This window comes from Embiotoca jacksoni, unplaced genomic scaffold (assembly GCF_022577435.1).
Source record: "Embiotoca jacksoni isolate LCO1_2020_lvr unplaced genomic scaffold, fEmbJac1.0.p SCAF_28, whole genome shotgun sequence".
Lineage (NCBI taxonomy): Eukaryota > Metazoa > Chordata > Actinopteri > Embiotocidae > Embiotoca > Embiotoca jacksoni.
The window spans coordinates 383196-403957 of record NW_027185379.1 but is presented as its reverse complement, the minus strand read 5'-3'; the positions used below and the strand labels follow the sequence as shown (position 1 = coordinate 403957).

Below are 20762 nucleotides of genomic sequence, written 5' to 3'. Positions count from 1 at the left end.
GCACTAAGAGACTAACGGTTCAGACTGCAGGCCGATCGGACTTGTTTCTCAAATCAGATCTTTAGGACTGACTGATAACTCTGTTAGGTCGGATCGGGTTCGGCGCGTCCGCACGTCAGCAACCTTTCTGAACGGGTCGCCGTGGTAACGACTCGCAAGCAGCCGCGGACAATTTATTACGGCTTCTGTCCGTGAACTGTTGCTGTCGTTTTCCTGCGTAGTGTCAAAATCTACACTTTGTGGTCGCGCTCTGCCGGCGGTAGCATATAAAAACTGCGGGTTCATCTTTAACCCTCGGTGGGTCAGGAGAGGAGGACGTGAAGACGTGCAGCTTGTTTACGATAAATAATAAATCCTTCTCCACCACAACAAAACCAGATGAGTAAACAGTCCAATCTGTTGCTAAGAGCCCTTCCGACCCGCCAGGCCCAGAATAGGCTCCCATTGCCGGGGGATTGGGGGCTCAAATCCTGGGATCTGGTGTCCATGTCTTAAAGAGGCGGGGCGGCAGGGAGGGGCGAAGATCTTATGTTCTGCTGCGTTTCCTCACACTTAACTCCGACTAACAAATGTGAACTCACCACTCAAGTTTTTAAAGAGTTAAAAGTGCGTCAGTTATACGTGCGCTCACTTCATTGTTGGAACATTAGATTCTGGGAGCATTTGGCCGTGATAAGATTTAGCAATTCTGTCTTCTGGAGCCTGAAAAAATGTATTCATGAAACATTAGTGACATTATTGCCTTGTTCTCAACTCCCCTAAAGTGCAACTATCACATTAACAACTGGTATCTGACGTCACTAAACAAAATCTCACTTTTCAGTAGAGTTTTCTCAAATCACAACCAATAATAAAATAATGGCCGTATGTATTTATTGCAGTCTTCCATTGTAAGATTGTTCTCAATTTATTTTTGTTTTTGTTTGTATTATCAGCTAACAGGAGCAGAGCAAAGTTTAAAAACAAAGAGGCCTTATTAAAATAATGTACTTTTCAAACATGAACAGTTTTTATCAGTTAACACCTGTATCACAACATTTCTAGTTTCACTGTTTAAAAATGGCCTTAATGCTTTTTTAAAGATTTTTTTTTTATCCACTCTGACTAGATTAAATATTCAGGGATACCTCGGAAGTCATAACAATAATGACCAGCGACAAATATTACAATCTAAAAATATATGGCTCAAATGTAAATATGAAGGGGAAGTGGAGGAGGTGGTGGGGGGGGGGGGCTTAAGAGTGTAGCTGTGTGAACCCAGATATGGCTCAACGAAGGGGGGCTCTGGTACGGAGCCTCCGGGCTCTGGGGACTTGGAAAATATTCATTTACCCTGAGCAGGGAGAGTTAAGGGGGGCAGGCTTTGTCTAATGCACCCCTTTCAGTCCTCTTCTCTTTTGTTGGAAGGTAGCATTCACACACACACACACACACACACACACACACACACACACACACACACACACACACACACGCGAAGCTCTCCAGCAGCGAGGCTCTGACCAGCTGTCTTCGCTCTGAAAGATGGCCGTCGTCACTCAAACACCAGGAGACTCACAGAGGAAGTCTCTCTATCTTTATCGCTCTCTGTGCCTCTCCACCATGTGAATCGCTGTCCCAGTTTCATTCATTGAATTTAGATTTTGACATTTCAGTGTGCAGGAATAGCACCGATTTATTAATGATTTGATTTACAAGCTGCCATCTGCAGCCCTTAAAATCCACGTGACCTCTCGAAAAAAAAATCTAATATTCAGAGAAGAAACAAACAAAAAAGACTTTTATAAAGTCTAATCCATAGATACAGATGAAGTCCAATTACCTCCTCAGAGTGACTCACTCACGGGAGATATTAAATTCATAAATGCCACATTTCAACAGTTTTTCACCAAAATGAATCGACTGTAATTTACCAACATTGTGATTTGTTCTTTTGCCAGCAGAGAAGACGTGTTTGTTTTTTTTACATGGAGAACATCTCGGTTTTAAAATGAGGCCTAACTCTTTATAAAGATGAATAGGAAGTGTCTCCTTCACTTAAAATGATCCGCAACATAAAGCAGAATAAATCTCTTCCTTCTAAAACATAATCGCTCGAAAATAAATCCGACAGACTGCGTCACAACAGAAAAACAACACACGTGAATTCCTCCACCTATTTATCACAAACCTAACAAAGTAATCTTTTGAAGAACAACATCCTGCTGCGGAGATTCGGTTTGAATGGAGGTTTACGGAGAGCCAATCAAACGCCTCGGTACCGAAACACTCGCCGTCGTCAGCGTGTCGGCTTAGAAATGGAAGCAGACACGGTGGCTATGCTAACAGAAATAAATGATGCAGCCGCCCTTCTGGCTGTGTGTGAAAATCGGTGTGTATTGTTCATGGACCGAGGCTATTCCAGAGGAGGGGGCGGGGGGGGGGGGGGGGGGGGGGGGGTGCTGCTGGCCGTCCTCCCTGCATCGGCCCTTTCATTGCTACCTCATCCATATTTATCGCCATCCCGCTCTCCTCACCTATGAGCGACCGGCGAGCTTTGACCGACGTCTCGATCCACCAATCACACGCGTTCCTTTGTGGAAATATTACCGCCTCTCAGCGCCTTCACCCCACCCTGTACAATGGCTTCTTCTTTTTTTTTCTTTTTCTTTTTTTTTACTTTGACGCAGTGGCTTGAAAAAAAATTAAAAAAAAAAAAAAAAAAAAAGGCGAAGAGGAGCGAGTGGAGGAAGAGAAGGAGCGCTGCAGCTACTGGTGGCAGCTTCCTGCCGATGGCGGCTGCAAGTCGATTGACAGCCACAGAAACAGTTGCTGAGAGAGCGTCGTCAATGGCAGCCGGCGATCGACGAAGAGGAGGTGAAAGGGTGGCGGGGGGGGACGAGGGCGAAGGAGTACAGTGGGAGGAGGAGGGTGTCGTCGTGATGGTCTGAAGTGGAGCACGATTAGTATAAAAAGGAGAGGAAGATGGTAAAGAATGAAACAGGGAGGGAGGGGAGGGGGAGGGGAGGGGGAGAGGCGATGAACGCTATCGGGCTCGATAGCGAACAAAACAGGCGTGTCGCAGGAGGACGCTGCGTTTCTGCGCCGGAGCTACAGGCTGAAGAGGCTGAAGGAAGAACGGCAACTCACCAAAATGTGCAATTTGAAATATGAACTTTCACATTTATGTCATCTGCTCACACGTTGCAGTTTAAGATATATTTTTAGGACTGAATCCCCTCCGGATCATATCTGTACTCAAAGCTCAAACGTGGGGCTTCTTCCTCCTCCTCAACCGGACGGCCGATCAATGTGTGGAAGCCCCCCCCACCACCCCCCACCCCCCAAAGAAAACACTCAGATCAATATCATCAAAGGCCTCGTCTCATTCAGCCGAAGCTCAGTTCACAGCGTGAGTGTTAAGTGTGTGTGTGTGTGCAACACATCACATCGACCCCCCCCCCCTCCCGCCCACACACACACACACACACACACACACACACACACACACACTCCCCTCCCCCCTCCCCCCCCTCCCCCCTCTTTCATCTCTCTAATTAAACTCCAGCTTTGCTTTTTGGACATAAAGTCAGACATAAAACCCAAAGACAGCTAAACAACACGCTCGTCATCATCTAGTACCCTCGTGTCACTTGGCAAGGGCATTTCAATCCCCCCCCCCCTCCCCTTCCCTCCCTCCTCCCCCCCCCTCCTCCAACGCCGGCTTGCCAGTCCATCCATTTACTAAATGAATGTATTATATCTTACAGGCAGGAGAGAAGATGAAGAGAAAGAGCACGAGAAAAGGACAAAGATGAAAAGAGAAAGAGAAGATGAAAAGAAGACCGAAGAGGAAACAAAGAAAACAGAAGAGAAGAGAAGAGAAGAGAAGAGAAGAGAAGAGAAGAGAAGAGAAGAGAAGAGAAGAGAAGAGAAGAGAAGAGAAGAGAAGAGAAGAGAAGAGAAGAGAAAGTGATGAAAGGACTGAAAAATGGCTGTTAGCTCAAGTCAGCAAACTTTTGCGGACTGTTAAACCTGTAGGCGCTCCACTCTCATGTTCGTTTCCTGACCACCTACATAAAAATCGAAACAAGAAAAAAAACCATCCAATTTATTTTGTTTGTGCTTACATAAGACTTCCTAATGGCTTATACAAGCACTTTTTCCCCCTGAAAGCTGCGTTTGTTTTGAACGGACTGAATCATTTCTATTAGGCTGAAAGGCTGCTGGTGGGTATTGGAGTATATACTGCTTATATACAGTCCTCGAAACAAATCAGCCTGGTTAGCGGACAGTTTTATCCTCCTGTGGTCTGGAGACGGTATTTAATTTAGAGGACTAAAACCTATGAAAGAAATAAAGTGCTAAAATTCAAACATATTATTAGAATTACATCATTTTGCAAAGCGTGAGCTGCATTAAAAAGTTTTGATATTCTGGCTCAAGTGCCCTTCACTTAAGAAGACCAACAACTATAACATTAAATGTAAATGTCTGTATTAACATTATTACCTTTGTTTGTAGTAACTTTAAACTGTGATTAAAAGTGATTTAATGACATCTTTAAGGTAATTTCATGGGTTATTTTAAACATCAGTCAGAAGCTTTGAACTGCATTTCCTAAAATGCCTCTTCTCAGATTAATAGTATTCATACTTTTTTTAATTTAATGAAAAATATGATAGTTTGTGAGAAAAAAAAAACCCACATTTTTAAGTAGGTTTTACTCTGAATAATTATAGAAACCTGAATGACAGCAGAACCATAAATTATTAATTAGTTTTAGACATTTTACTCATTTGGTCCATTTTGATCAAGTGTGACTTTTGAAAGTTATTTAAATAATAAGTTTACACGTGAAATGAAATAAAATATTAACCATGACCTCATTAAACATCTCTGATCAAATGTGTGATAGGTGATGAGAGGGAAATCTAAACTCCTTTAATACGGGGACGAAGCCTGCTGGGTGAGGGCCAGGGGCGGAGATAAGAATGGGTTTCTGGGGGGGGGGGGGGGGGGGGCTACTCATTGATCTTTCCGTCTTTAAGACTTTCAGCTTTTTATGAGACACGGCGGTGATTTATGACCTGTGGGGCTGTAGTGGTCCCATGTTGTCCAGTATCAACTGTCTGACAGCTGACCAGATCTTTCTTCCTAATGACGCTTGCCATTTTCTTTACACACACACACACACACACACACACACACACACACACACACACACACACACACACACACACACACACACTTGGAGACCCCTGGACACAAACCCTTCAGAAGCTCGGTGGAAAAAACAAACAAACCAAGGTCCATCATTTCTTGTCATGTTCAAATGAAACGCTGCTCTCACTTGTCATTCACGCAGCGTATGTGACTGACATGAAAGGAAAACACTTGGTCTCTGCATTATGGTTTACATCTGGATATATTTCTAAGCTGCAGCTGTTGGCTATAAAAAAAAAAAATAATAATAATAAAATAAAAGACTGAAAAAAGATTTTCTTTGTTGTGATAAATATAAAATGTTTTGATTCAAACGCTTTCTTCTTCTTCTTTTTTTTTTGGAGCTCTAAACATGAAGTTTCACTGTTAAAAGGAAAATTATTACAACTGCAGTCATGTAACTTTTACTCAACAGCAGCTGTTTGGTGCATTCAGTAGCTGTCATATACAACACAATGAACAATACAATACAACAATGCATCAACAGTCAGAAACCCAAATGTTTTGATGATATGGCTAGCATGAGGTCAAAGGTCATCAGGACTCATCTGTGCAGTAATGTTGTGTATCATGACAAAAGAAATACTGAATTTGTATAAAAAGCATGACAATGGATGTTATGGAATTGATAACATACAATATAAACAATATCATCATGCATTATCCTGAACTATGAGTAGAATATGAGGGCGTTAAATGTCACTTTATATCCTATTTAAATGTCAGGCCCTGCAGCAGTCAGACCACCTCTTTTAAAAGACTCTTAAAATTTAGATTTCGCTCTGCAGACTTTGGCGTTCAAGAACACAGCAAGTATTGTCTTGTCACTGCTGAATCAGTCCTGCATTGAAGAATGTTACAGTTAAGATAAAAAAAATAAATTAAAAAAACAGGTAAAAGATCAAAATCAAAGTCCGTCTTACCATGAGTCTCAGTTTCTTGGTGAGGGAATACAATGCCTTCAGTTTCAAATAGGGGCTGCAGGAAGGCCACTACAGAGAGAGGAAGCACAGGGTAGGGAGTGTGTGGTGTAAGCTAATCATACAGAGAAACAACCATTAATATGATCTCTTAGCAGCACTTTTGACTTCTAACTTTAAAACTGCAGCCTGAGTGCACCTTCAAAAAAATATCCATTTAAAAACATTTTCTTGGGCAGAAAATGCGGCTTGTTTGGTTAAAGTCAGCCACGACGTGGTGAATGTCTTCTTCTGCATCAACAGTTACAGCATCAGAGTAAAACAGATATTTAGGATAATCCCAACACTGTTATCCAAAGAATTCAAGCTGTGAATATCGGTCATATCAGAGATTATCAAGACCAAATTCAATCATATAATTATAATCATAAAAACAGAATAGTTAACGGTCAGTGCAAAACTTTCACAAAAGACCCACAACCACGCTGATCCCTTTTTGTGACTTCTCTTTAAAGATTGTAGTAAAGTGTGTGTGTGTGTGTGTGTGTGTGTGTGTGTGTGTGTGTGTGTGTGTGTGTGTGTGTGTGCGCGTGTGGTACTTTGTTTATTTTTAACAAATATTTTTGGATCTTCAGCGTGATGCTGCTGGCTGAGGAAGCGTTGACCTGGCAGCCTCGGTAAAAGTCCGGTCGGCTGTGCTCATCATCATCATCATCATCATCATCATCATCGTTCCAACCTTTTCATTTGTCTAAATGGACAAGCTTCCTGACTGTTATGCAGGCAGGAGGACGGTCCCCCGAGGGGGAGCTTTGGCTTTTTACATTCGGTGAGGAGGAGCCTTTAGAGCTTTGAGTGCTGCATCGATCTGCAGTTAAACACCGCTCGCTAACCTGCGGCTCAGCCGTCCTCAGCCCGACTCTCTCTGCGTGTGCTACTTCTCAGGACGTCTTTTTGTTTTTTATGTTTCCTAGCGGGACCCAAAGCATCTGTAAAAAACTAAAAAAAAAAATAAAAAAAATGTCCGTCCTGTTCTTTTTTTGTTGGTGTCCTACCAGAGGCAGGTCATTCAAAAATCGACGAATGAGCACAGATTGATCCTCGGGACTCTGCACAGCTCACACTCAAATAAAATCTTCTGTTCTTTTGTTATTGTGGCACTTGTCATTGTGCTTTTAAAGGAGCAGACCACCGTTTCATGATAATCACTGTTTCAGAGTCTTTACGAGCCTGCCGGGAACAAAGTATAAAATGTTTTGACGTGAAAATAGTTCAATTTGGACAAATTCAGTCTTACATACATGACACAGCTACATGCAACTTCAAGAAAAGAATATCAGGCTATAAATATCAATCTAATCCGAACATTAAAAAATGCATGTAGCATTAAATGTAGTAACAGTCTTAATTATTACTACATATTCACTTTGACAGTCAGATTTAAGACTTTTCACTAAAATGACGGGTCTTATAAATTTGATGGATTGTAATTAGGACATTTCTAAAGGGCATGTTGTACACTGAAAATGGTACACGGCATATTGGAATATTTCCTAAATCTTGACTCTTTGCTGAGGTCGTCTTGCACCTCTGTGTCGTGTCAGTAACACGTTTAATGCTGTATTGTATGTCCACATGTCCATGATGGGGTGCATGGCCAGAATAGGCTACTGATGGTTGTAATGCTGGGTGATGGGAATGCTTGGCGCATGATAGCATGTAAACAAAAACCAAATATGGTGATTACCATGGTGACATATTCATATTTCATCCAGCCAGAGAATAATGAAGAAACATCATCGGACAGTTTAGGGGAAATAACTCTTCCTCCAAGCTGCAGAATAGTCAAATCAGGACAGCAATGCATGATGACAATATACTGCAATAACACAGCCGCTGTCGCACTCGGAGGCGCTCTGGATCCCCCTTGTTCTTTCTGGCTCGCCACAGGCCTGCTGTTAATACGAGTCCGCTTGTTTATCCGCTTGTGTAATTGTACACAAAGCGGTGATGGTGGCTGATGTGTGAGATTATCACAAGGTCATCCGTCGACGGGATGAGACCCTGCGACCACGCACTAGCCTGATCTGGCTTCCACTTGTTTACATCCCTTTTTTGGCTCCAGCATGGCCGCTGTGGCTGCGCGTAAATCTTAAGACGCAATAAAAACACCCAATTCCGCGGATTTAAAGAGGCTAAATCACTGAGGATGTGCACGAGGGGGTCCGACGGCTTCCCTCCAAATCCCCCCAGTCCCCCTCATTGTTTCCTTCCCATCGAAAGCGGCGACCCGTGATTATTCTAACGCGGATGAAAAATGACTGTCGCTCATGACGAAGCTGATAAAAACGTCCTCTCGAAATTTCCCTTTGAAACGGAGACCTTGAACTTTGTGCTTATACCGTGCCGCTACATCACGAATCGGATCAACCTGCTCTCCTTTCTCTCTGCCTGCTTCAGGACGAAACAACGTTCACCGAAACCACAACAGCTTCCCGCATCACCATCGCTGCTCTTACCTCCCGTGTTTGTGCGTTTGGTGCTGCTGGCCTCCGTTGGGGTCTCCAGGGGTCTTTTACGGGAGTCCGGGGGATCGGACTCCATGTGTGGTTGTTGATTATGATGGTGAGGATTTGAGAAAATGCCGTTTTGCTGTACTGCTCCGCCGGCCATCATTTTCGAGCTTGCTCTTGGATGCTTAGGCTGCGTTTGCGTTTAAATCCCTTTTCCGTTTTTTACGCAGCGTAGCCGTGCAGATGAGTCCTTGGAGAAGGCAAAAGCGATTTAGGAATTGGAAAATACGCCTGTTTCTTACGGACGGAGTAGATTAGCGCGTTTCTCCGTGGTGCGCCGTGCGTGGAGAGAGAGATGCTGCGCAGGGACAGAAAGAAAGAAACGCTGGAGCGGCGGATGATCGGCTCAAAGACGGAGACAATCCGAAACCTCTGCAGATGGAGGATCTTCCAGGTTACTAAAAAGGTAGAGACGGGTCGTCAATCTTCCATCAACCTTCAGATAAACGGGCTAGGATACGTGTATCATTCCGCTGCAACCAGTACTCATGTCAGGCAGCACAGGATGGTGGCGCTCCTCTTCAACGGCCAGCGAAACGGAACAATAAATAAAACAAAACAAAAACACAACCCAACGACAGAGACTAAACCAACCAAGGAAAGAAGAAAGAAAAGAAAAGTCGGCGAAGCAATAATAATAATAATAATAATAATAATAATAATAATACAAAAAAAAAATCCGATGCGTTATTGATAGGCTGTTAAAATGTCTTTCTTCTGTCCTGTCCTGGCTCCAAACGTGAAGACACCCAGCGGTGACGGGTGGGTGAGGAGGGTCCGGAGACGCGGAGCTGGAGGAAGACACAGAGAAAGAGACGTTTTGTGCTGCTCGTTGTCTCGGTGAAGATGCTGCAGTCCTGCGTTCAGAGCATCCCTTCTCTGACTGGCTGCTCCACGAAGCACAGGGGAGCGGCTGACGTCACAGGGCCACGCGATGCCTTTAGGGTTTCCCGCAAATTCGGATTTCTGAGCTTTTAACATAAAAAGTGCGACTTTTCCTCATGTTATACTACTTTTTTTTTTTTTTTACAAAAATGAAACCAAAATTGCTTCCTTGAGAAATGCGTTTTCTATTTTCAGCTCCGTTATCATCAAGGGCCACTGCGGAAAAGAAGTTAAAAGCAGATGGCTGTTTGGAGTGAGATTAGCAACACGTCATTGCTTCGGCGGTCTTTCACCATCTCATGGCCCGAGAGAGATATCGTTGCAAACGTAAGCTGTGCTGTACAAAAGAAGTCAAATGACTGCGCAGCAAACAAAGAACCAATGCTGATGCGCCTCACATACTCAACCCGGTAACCTACATAGGCTACGGCGCTAAAGTCGGCTTATTTCCGAAGACACTTGAATGCATCACGAGAGAGGGCGAAAAAAAATGAGAGTGCGAGCGAGACGCCTCCATCGGGATGCGATTGGCCGAGGCTGCATTTCCCCAGCAAAACGAAAAGGACACTGATATAGTCGCCCGGTGGAGTCACATGACGGAGAGGAGAGGATGCGGCGGCGGGGTTTTACTCCGTTAAAGCAGCGGCAAATGCAATTAGGACAGAACTGGAGCCTGAAGGTCCCGCTGCGGCTGGATGAAGGTCTGGTGCGCTACCTGCCAGAAGGCCGAGAGATCCTCCAACACGTGGAAATCTGCAGGACAACTCACCCACAGTTTTCTGACTTCAATTCAAATAGCCGACCAGAAATCAGCAAGTGGAATAAAACTGGTGAAAGTTTGGAGGATGTTTTTCATGACAAAAGAAGACGAGGCATAAATCAGTAGGATATTTCAAGATCTATTTCTTTTTAATATTTGTCCTTATTTGCCTCACTGTAAGACCTACATCCTTCTCAGATTTGAGCGTCCAAAGTAGCCTACCTGACCAACCTCGATGATCCTCAGGCCCAGACTGAAAGCCTGCTCAGCATCGATTTGCACCAAAGAAAAAAAAAAAAAAAAAAAAAAATCCCCAAATTTGAAATGATTGGTAGTTTTGCATGGCCGTAATGCAAATGTAACAATGAAAACAGCCATACAACATGGGAATGGTGTGACCTGAGCACCCGGCCTGTCTCACCTGTCCCCTCAGCTGCTGTATGACCCACCTGTGTGTGCTGTGCCTGACATCTCTGCGTCGCTCTGCCTGGGTCTGAAGAGGAATCCTCCAGCACTGAGCTGTCTGAGAGAGCTATACCCGCCTCAGTATTTCTCTCTCTCTCTCTCTCTCGCTCGCTCTCTCTCTCTCACACACAAGCAGGCACACACACACACACACACACACACACACACACACACACACACACACACAGACTTACACATTTGGCATATTCTCACACACACACCCAGAAAGACACACGAATACCTTCGACTCACTCTCCCCTTTCTCTGTCCAGTCCTCTACAGATGCTGTACGCCCTCAATGCCTCCTGTAGATTGCAGTCAAGGTGACATTGCCGTGTCTGTGCGTGCACACACACACACACACACACACACGCACACGCACACGCACACGCACAGCCAGACAGGGTAGCTACCTCACACTATTTCACACCGCCATGAGAAACACACTGGTGAGCACAAAAAAAAAAAATCTCCTGCTCTGGAAATACGTGGCAAATCCAAGGCAGATGGATCCTGAGCTGCAGTCTGAAACCGATTCTGCAGCACAAATAGCAGGCGCTGCTCAGAGGTACAAAAAGGCCGAGATGCCGGCACCTCATTGCACGAGCTGCGCCGTGCAGTCTGTGAGTGGAGCACAATTTCAGCTGGACACACTCATTTATAGATTTGGAGCACGAGGCAGAATCTGTTGGAAGCTGAACAGTGAAGGTCCCTGATGGCCAGATCGTCCACGCTGTTGCTGCAGCATATGGAAAAAGTGAAGTAACCCCATAAGCAGTAAAGCACACCAACCTAGCAGCATTCTTGAGTTTTTATTAGGTTGGGGCTGAGCAGATGTTGGTGAGATGGTTTTTCAGAGATTTGGTTCAGCAAACGCCTGTTCTGCTTTGGACACTGACCCCCAAACACTTCAAGCAAGCTTTCAGAGTTCCTACAAACTACCCAACCCACCACATGTAATGTGGAAGAAGCAAGGTAGCAGCAATAACTGGGTTTTTCCCACTATGTCATAGAATCTAAATGCAAAAGCATCCGTTTAGCCAACAGCAAGTGTTATTAAGAGTTTCACATAAATTTTCTTCTCATGGAAACGGGGGACATTTTCCACTGATGGATTTTTCATTTTGGAACCAAACTCTGGAATTCCCTGTGAGGTGTCTAAAGATGTTTGGTAGTGACTCAAAAATAAAAAGGAAAGAGCCGCGATACCGGCCAGTTTCAGTGTCAAATCTAAAAACCTCTCATATGATATAAGAATCCTTACCAAAAAAAATGAGCAATGAGGTAAGCATTTAAATATAAATTGAACAAAATTTCCCCTCGGGGATTAATAAAGTAACTACCTAACCTAACCTAAATATTTTTTTAATCGAATTATCAGGAAGTAAAAAATATATATATTTTTTTTTTAAAAAAGCCTCTATTGCTGAAATTCATCCTCTGAAATTCAAATAAAGATTCATCAGCTGCCTTTTCTCTGAGAACAGATCCTCCTAAGCAGGTGTGACCTGCCCACACCTGTTTTCCACGCAGAGTTTGGTGAAGTACGGATGGTATTGTGGCTGTTAGATAAAAGCCGACTGCAGCTAAATGGATATTCCGGATGTAAAAATCAAAGATGGCGGACCATTGGCGCCACCTCCTGGACGCCTGGTGGAAGAGCAGCGACATCATCATTATTATTATTATTATCATCTTTTGGATTTCTGCGTGGTGCAAATAGCTTTTTCTCATTTATGTACTTTTTGGCCCTCATCATTCATACAGGGGTTAATAAGACAGTGATTGGTGTAATTTCCTTACTATTAGTCTGTTTTAACGCATACTCAACGTTTGCAAATAAATAACTGCAGTGCAATAACGTTTTCTAGGATGGTTTCCATGAGGTCTTTCATCATTACCAATATAAAATATGGGGCGCTGCCGGGCTAATTAGACGAGGAGAAACGTCTAAAGATCTGTTGAAGTACCGACTTTATTATCAAAAACAAATGTCCTATTAAACAATAAAAATTAAAAATAAAAACTTGGCTCCATGATTTGGTAAGAATGAAATTCAATAATACCTACCTCGCTCTAAAATATCCAGTACAAGCAAACTAAAGAAGTTTCGTCGGGCTGAAGAGGATCTTGTCCACTAACGATGTAAGTGAAGGACTTCTCCCTGAAGCCCGGTCCGTCCCTTCCCACTTCCACTTATACATAACTGTCCTCCTCATTCAATTTTATCACGAAAAATCAATAGAGAAGTCAATGCAGAGAAGGAGGCTGAAGCACTCTGTGAGATTGAAAGGAGACAAATGTGACGGTTCCTCTTTGTTTTCGTAGCTGCTGGCGTCACTCGGGCCATCGGGCCGTCATCCTGAAGATGGACGACTCAAACAAACAACCCGACTGCAACACAGAAAAGTGGGTCTGTTTTGGGGGGTTTTATAAAAGACTTAATTGCGACGCCAAATCAGTGCACTCTTTAGAAACTTGTGTACCAAAGCAGCGTGCCAGCTATCTTAAGATTCCCTGATTCTTTTTTTTCACTCCAGAAGAGGAAGAGGTAAAACCACGATTACAATCTTCGTCATTCAATACCTCAAGAGGAGAAAGGATTCAGCGTGGGATGAGGTCACAACATCGTAAGGTTGTCAAATTATAATAAAATGTCATGAATTCATTAAGCGCTTCATTCATTTATAAATGATGTATTCACCATCCCTCGTATACGGTACAAATAATACCGGGCTTCTGGACCCGGCCAGGTTTTTAACGCTCCATCTCTGAGATCCGTGTTGTGGCTGTAATACCATGAAGATGAAGGTACTCAAAATGTACATCTGAAAATGAAACGGAGATGATGCACAAAACAGCGAAACACCGGGAGGATGAACAGCGGCTGAAATGTGTAGCTGCGTGCGTTATGGTAATTTTGGACAGATGGTGGCGGGTCGGCTGGGTGAACACGTCATTCCACCACGTCTGGAGGAGCTTTATGAGCTTTCACATAAATCCACACCAACGTGTGTGAGCTGCGTTTAAAACACTGCTGTGTGTGTGTGTGTGTGTGTGTGTGTGTGTGTGTGTGTGTGTGTGTGTGTGTGTGTGTGTGTGTGTGTGTGTGTTGGAGGTGTTTTCCACTCTCTGCCAGACGCGGTCGTTCTTGAGAGTCTTTAGACTCTGGAGACAGATTTACACCGCGCCCTTTGACCTCTTAACTGTTCATGTTTTTGTTTTTTATGATCACTCATTTTAAACCAGTTTGGATGATTGGCAGCCGGTTGTTGAAAACATAATCGTAGCGTTTCCGTTTGTGTGAGTGTGGATGAGGCGCAGCGAGGGAGAGTTGGTAAAAAAAAAAATAAATAGGAAGAGGGAAGAATAAATTATGGCCTGCGTCTAATTCATGAGGTTTTAAACCCCAAATATGAATTTCTTTCTCCTGGTGACACCCTGATGTGACCGTGCAGTGAACTGTCACAACCAGGCATTTCAGTTGTTTCACTTGATTAATTATGGGAAGCCAAGAGGCAGGTGAAACAGCCATTATTATAAACTGAAAAGAATATATATTTCCATATTAAAACGAGGCCTGATCCGTGTCCCCTCCTGAGAGCGGCTGATGGAGCGTTTGGCCAGCTGCCATTTCAGCCATTGTTCTGCTGCAGCAGACTGATGTTTATGAACCGACACATCTGGTCAAGAGTGCTTCTGTGCTTCTGATATCATTTCTTTTGTTCGGTGAAACTCAAGTTGGGCATGATGCATGAGCTATCGGGGGAGGAGGGGGGGTGGGGGGGAGGGGGGGATCTCATATTGATGGAAGCCTTATAGTTGCTTCCCAAATCTCAGCAAACCCACAGCTGCGCGCTATCTTGAAAATCCATCAGGGAAACAAGACAGAAACAGGTTCATGAAGCAAAAAGGTTTCAGAAGGAGGTGTTTGAGAAAGAGACTGACGCATGGAGATGAGAACGGCCACCTAAAATGAATAAAGAGCTGGAGAAATCTCCGACATTATTAACAGGCGTCAGTCCAGTCGACTGTTTCCTATGATTCATTATTTTTTCTTTAAGATTCTGATGAAGACTACAGTTTACAAGAGCAGCTCCTAAAGTTGATGCATTAAGACACCGAGCGACAGCAGCACAGTTAGAAAAATACCAACAATATATATTTACATCTGTAATTTCTACTTGAATTATTGTCATTCCAATATTAAACTATTATATGCATCATCAGCTCAACAACGACACAACCTGCCTCAAGTGCTTCTACTCCTGCTTTAAATGTATAATTCTCTGCATGTGGACTTTCAAATTGATCTTATAGTAAGTAGCCATAACCATCTGCACACACTGGGGGGCGCTCTTGTCCAAGTTTCAGTGCGTCGTTTCTTGAAACCGCACAGCTGACCATAACATGAAAGAGGTCAATATGCAAGAATTAACTATAAAATTAAATCAATTCATTAATTCAGTTTTCCTTAAAAAATCCTAACAAATAAAGTTTGTGATTGTTTATTCAACTTTCTTAAGAAGAGATTAACTTTAAGCGTAGGTTGAGCTTGTTTTAGTAACGGGCCACGCAGGCTTGTCAATCATACATTTAAGAGTTTAAAAAAGCAGCATTTTATTTAATCTTGTTATTAAAAATGCTCCATAAAATCTACTGCTTTTAAACCATATAAATGTTTTCTCTGATATAATTCCTTCAGAGTTTAAAACATGACTTGTATTCATCATCATTTCAGTGAACGTGTTATTTAGGAGGTAACTTTTTAACAGCTAAAATTTAAACAACAATCGGAGAAAATCAACAGTGTCGTTCAGCTCGTTTACTTTTATTGTCAACATTCACATTTTCCATGTGATCCCATTACTGGCTCGTCTTCCTCAGTATTCATTAAAGAGAAGGGGGAACATGTTCCTCAATATTTTTGTGTGATCTGACAGTAATTAAATTACAATCCCCAGTCTGTTGTAATCGTAGTCCTGTGGTGTCCTTGTATAAAAGTTGCCTGTAATACAGTAATACAGCTTGTCAGTCATCTTGGGAGGGAAGGCAAACATGACAGTCACGTAGATGATATTCTTTTACGGCAGTTTGTTTGTTCAGCATCAGTCCGGTCTGAATACCGTGAGAAAGTTGCTTCTTATCGGTTGTACGCGGAAACAAACACAAAACTCATTTGTCCTATATGGAGCCTGAAGGCCACATCACCATCGAGAGTACATTTTAAAGTCATGATCGGATGGACGTGTGGCGTATTAATCTACCTCAAGTGTAAAGTATATTTACAGAGAAGTAAGCTCTACTTGAATGAATATTTGTGTTTTACATATGTGGCTGTAATTTAGCTTCAACTGGGGGCAAATTTGTTAACTGTAATCACTTAAACCCACAATATAAATTCTTAGAGTTCAAACTGAAGAAACTGTAAGTGTTTGAAGGCTGAACTGAATATGAGCAAGACAAACGTGCTGCTCCGAATATGACCAGAAAGAGTCTTCACATTAGAAACAGGAGACGGTAAAGCGTCTTCGGTCCAAACAATACAATTACATGAACTGCTGAAAATAAGTCTGGTTATTGGTTTAGTGGCGAGATCATTTTGAACTGAAAATAAACCAAAGCACAATAACTGGTCAGCAAATATCCAGAAATAGGAGGAGAAAAGGGAAATGTTTGTAAACAGCGAGCGGGATGAGAGTTTCTCTTGTCTCATTTACAGATGATGGAGAATGTTTGTTTCCTCGGGCCGATGCTGTTTACGTTGGACGTCCTCCTCCGTGCCGGCCGGTTTACACTGTTCCAGTCTGAAAGGCTGCCCGGCTGAACCCTCCGCTCCCACAACACAGACCCCCCCCCCCCCCCCGCCCCCCCCGCCCACCACCCCAAAACAGAAGTTCCCTACATCTGAGATCCAGACCACTTGCAACTTGAAGAGCTCTCAGAAAGCTCAGACCTCTGCCAAGGCAGTCTGCACGTCTGTGATATGCACATCTGCAAACATCTGGATAGATTTCTATAACTATACTAGGATGAAGACAGAATACACCTGTGCATGGCTGAAGCCTTAAACCACATCCCAGAGTGCCCCGCAAAGAGCTCGCTTCATTTTTCCAGCATTTTTTAAATCTACTAAAACACTTACTTTATTTCCTGACCTGACCTGACCTCAACCTCAGAAACCAGTTTCAACTTCATGTCCAGTCGAAGAACACGCCAACGATACTCCTCATTTCAAGCCTAAATTCAGTTATAATTGTAATCATGTTTTGCAGATAAAGTCCCAGCGGTCCAATCAGCACTCAAACTCCAATTTCAACCGCAGTCCAACTCACCTGCAACCTCTTTCGCCTTTTCTGATTTGTCTTAATACCCGTCTTTATCGGTCATAACTCTCCAGACTCTAATTATTGTTCAGTCTTAAGGGCGTGGTCTTAAATCTGAGCCCCGCCGTCCCAAAATTCACAGAGCCTACACTGACACATCCGGACTTAAACTCCACCATGGGGACTATCTGTTAACAGGAAGTACTTTGGCCTTATACGCTTCAGGGCTCATTTACTTATTTCCTCTTTTAATCCAGCCAATCAGAAGAAGATTCACATGCCAGAGCGGACCACCAGCTCAGCGGAATTTCGGGAAACATCTGCAGGGGTTCGTGAGGATGTTGGACACGTTTTAAGTAAAACCAAGATAATCGAAGCCGCTGGGTCACAGCGGGACACTTTAAAATGACAGATCTTGAAAAAGGACAAATTTGGGGAATTTCCACTAAAGCCCGACTATTTTTTTCTGCTTTATTAAATTTGTTGTTTATGTGTTATGACATCACTATTCTGAGTATCAAAATTGGATGTGGAAAAAAAAAAAAGCCATTAAAATCACTTCTCCTGTGTGTGATCGGTTCCATGTACAGAAGCGATACTAAAGCCAGCGTCTTTGTTTTAAACATCATCGATAGCATCAACCGGGAAAAAGCAAAACCAACCAACAAAAAAAACACATTGCAATTTTCACAGTTTAACAAATCGTGTCGACTAAGCTCAGATAAAAACTCAAAAAACTATCATTTGAATATAAACCTGCTTTTTCTATAGTTGACATTCTCCTCCACTTCTGCTGTGTGTTAACTATTTCAAAATCTTTAGCAAACTTCACACTGAAAACTGTAAAGATTTGGAGAAAGCAGTGAAGCAGGCCTCCTTGGGTTGTTTCTGGTCATTAGAGGAATCTCTCCATTTTCAGCCTTCACTCCAACATGGAAATGTTCCAACACAAGTTTCCTCCAGATACGAGGACACCTGAGCTGCATCCTGCTCAGCACCACCCAAAACATTGGGATTGGTTTGAAGATGTACAAGTCAGATACAACAGATACATGGTCGATTCTCCACACAGCAGCTGACCTGAGTCATTTACACAACGGAGATATGAAGGACGAGTGAAGCTCTTCACGGGAACCAACCAGCTTTGACTGACCTGCAGAACATCGGTCCGATGCTTCAGGACGACTTCAGGTGAGTTTGGTAGAAGATGGGTCTGTTTGTAGGGACGTCTGGAGCTTCAGGACGCGAAGACCACCACTGATGAACAAGGAAGACGAACTCCGGGCGTCCCACAGGTGAGCAGCGCGCGAGATCTCGGTGTGAATACGCATTCGTGAAGTGGGCGGGGCTTATGCTCGTGGTCCATTTAAAGTCGTAGCTACCTACATTTCCGGAATTCTTTGTGGTCGTGGATAGATGAAATGTTTAAAATATACAATATGCTCACCCCGGTTTTAAGAAATCGTTTGTTTCCACCTTTGTTATGTCACGTGACAAGAGCCTATTTAGTATTAATGACCTTCATAAAGAAAGACGTTTTACTGACTTTACAGAACCCTCCTCTAGATTTCTTCAGCTTTCTTCAGATTAAACATTTTATTCAATCCAAATATCTTCATTTTTCCTAATCACCCTCCTGGAGTTTCTATTGATGCTTTGCTTGCTCTGGGTTTTACACAACATTTCATCGCCATGATCTATAACTCCTTTAATTCTGACCAGGTGACTCATCTGAAACAGATCTGAGCCAGAAATAGGTGAACCAATATCTGACGATCGCTGGGTTCGTATCCTCAACTCCAAATTTACCAATGTATGAGTGACAGCTGCAATAGACAGTCACTTGCCGACTACACCCATATGTCCTGGTCCTGTCCAAATTTAAAATGCTTTTGTTGCCAAACTCTTATAGACGCCTTACATATTTTAAGTGGAATCACGCCCTCCTTCTTTTACACAATAGTTGGCTAAAGGAGAGCCTGAACCACATTAAACTCGAAAAGATTCGATTCTCACTGAGAGACTGCAGCGACTCCTTCGACGTGATCTGGAGGCCCTTCATGGACGATCTGACCAAAGCTGCCATTCAGCCTGCCGACTAACGGACGCAAACTTTTGTGTGCGTGTTTTGTCTTGTTTTTTTTTGTTTTATCTTGCAGTTTGTCTCTTCAGTGGCAGTTTGTCACAGTTGAATAACCTCCAAACCACAGACAAGACTTTGTTGTTAAAATCAATGAAAAGATTTGAGAAAGGAAAAATAAACAAGTCAGATATGAACAACCTAAATTTTGTACCATCATTTCAAAATAAATTCCTTTACTAAATTTTGGTTCTCTTAAATGTTTTCCGCCCTTCATTTGTTGTTAAGTTTTTAAATGTGCATAATAGTTGTGAACCACCTTACAAAGAAGGAACTTGTAGTGAAATGCAGAGCAGCATTGTTTCCTCCAGTTAATGGCTCCTTAAACTCTGACATTTTATTGTTAGGCGTCTGGGACTTGTATTATAACATTTAACACGGTAGTCAGGCCAATTTCTTGACAAACACTTTCTTTAAAAGTAAATTATTCTCATTTTCACATTTAACACAGGAAGAGTGTTAGTATTGTGCAGACTCATGTGATGTTAAAATATGTTTTGTAGGTCACAGGGTCATGAGATAATGACATGCCATGAGTAGCTACATCCTGAAACAAAGAATTCATTCTTACTCCATTAGACCAGGTTTGGTTTTCACCCTCCGCTTCCTCACCAGAGATTGAAGAGAAACATCCGTCCAATATGAAGCATTTGCAGAGAAAACCTTTGTGAAAGTGGTTCAGAATATTTTTGTTCACAGGTAGTCATTTTCATTCAAGACACTAACAAACACTATTAAGACATTTGCATTGTCTCCTCACTATGTAAGTCATTCATTAAGAAATTAATGATAATCTCATACCATAGTCACACATAATACTCATATTTGATTGGCTATCATGTGTTCACAAAAATAATCACGTCAGGCTACCTCAAACATTTTTCATTCAAAAGTTGAACCACAGTTTTACATTGTTGAACACAGATTAAAGGTTAAACCACCATTCAGTGCAGAAACGGAGTAAAAGGCAGGAAGAACACATTCACTGTCAACTTAGTTATTAATCAGACCGAAACAGAATCAGGGTCTGAAACATTGATCATGACGAAGCAAAATAATATCGATATACCAGAGGATGTACCAGTATAGACAAAAAAAAAAAAAATCCCCTTCACTTCATGTTGGTTTTAAAAATCCATTAAGTCTTTGCAACGAAGCAATTATAAAACAAAATCAACTACAAGTTTTACTTTTTTAGTTCATTCCTTGTCTGTCAGTTTCAATCAGACTTTTTTTTTGGAATAAAATATGAATAAAATATTTTCCACTTCATAAAAAAAACAAAAAACTTCTGTGTACAGTTTATACTTTCTATTTCTGGGCTGTGATTTCTCTCTCTCTCTCTCTTAGGTTCATTGTTAAAGTGGCAATGAGGCGGGGAGGGTGGTGGTGGTGGACGGTGGTGGTGGTGGTGGTGGTGGGGGAGACGATGACTGAGGTTGAATGCCAGACGTGACTCAGACTTCAGAACATTACGATTTCATGTAG

At 42.6% G+C, this 20762-nt stretch overlaps 1 protein-coding gene across 2 annotated transcripts in view; it reads right to left on the bottom strand.

Moving 5' to 3' along the window:
• The window catches only part of nova2 (NOVA alternative splicing regulator 2), a 67695-nt gene extending 58123 nt beyond the window's left edge, over positions 1-9572 (bottom strand). Inside the window, exons 1-2 of one of the 2 annotated variants that reach the window (XM_069160998.1) lie at positions 8645-9572; positions 6129-6197 (exon numbers count right to left, since the gene is read on the bottom strand). In XM_069160998.1, coding sequence (XP_069017099.1) covers positions 6129-6197; positions 8645-8801 — 226 coding nt within the window. In that variant the 5' untranslated portion in view covers positions 8802-9572. The remainder of the gene's footprint in view (positions 1-6128; positions 6198-8644) is intronic. The other variant, XM_069160999.1, reaches the window with a different exon arrangement.
• Positions 9573-20762: the final 11190 nt, after the last annotated feature.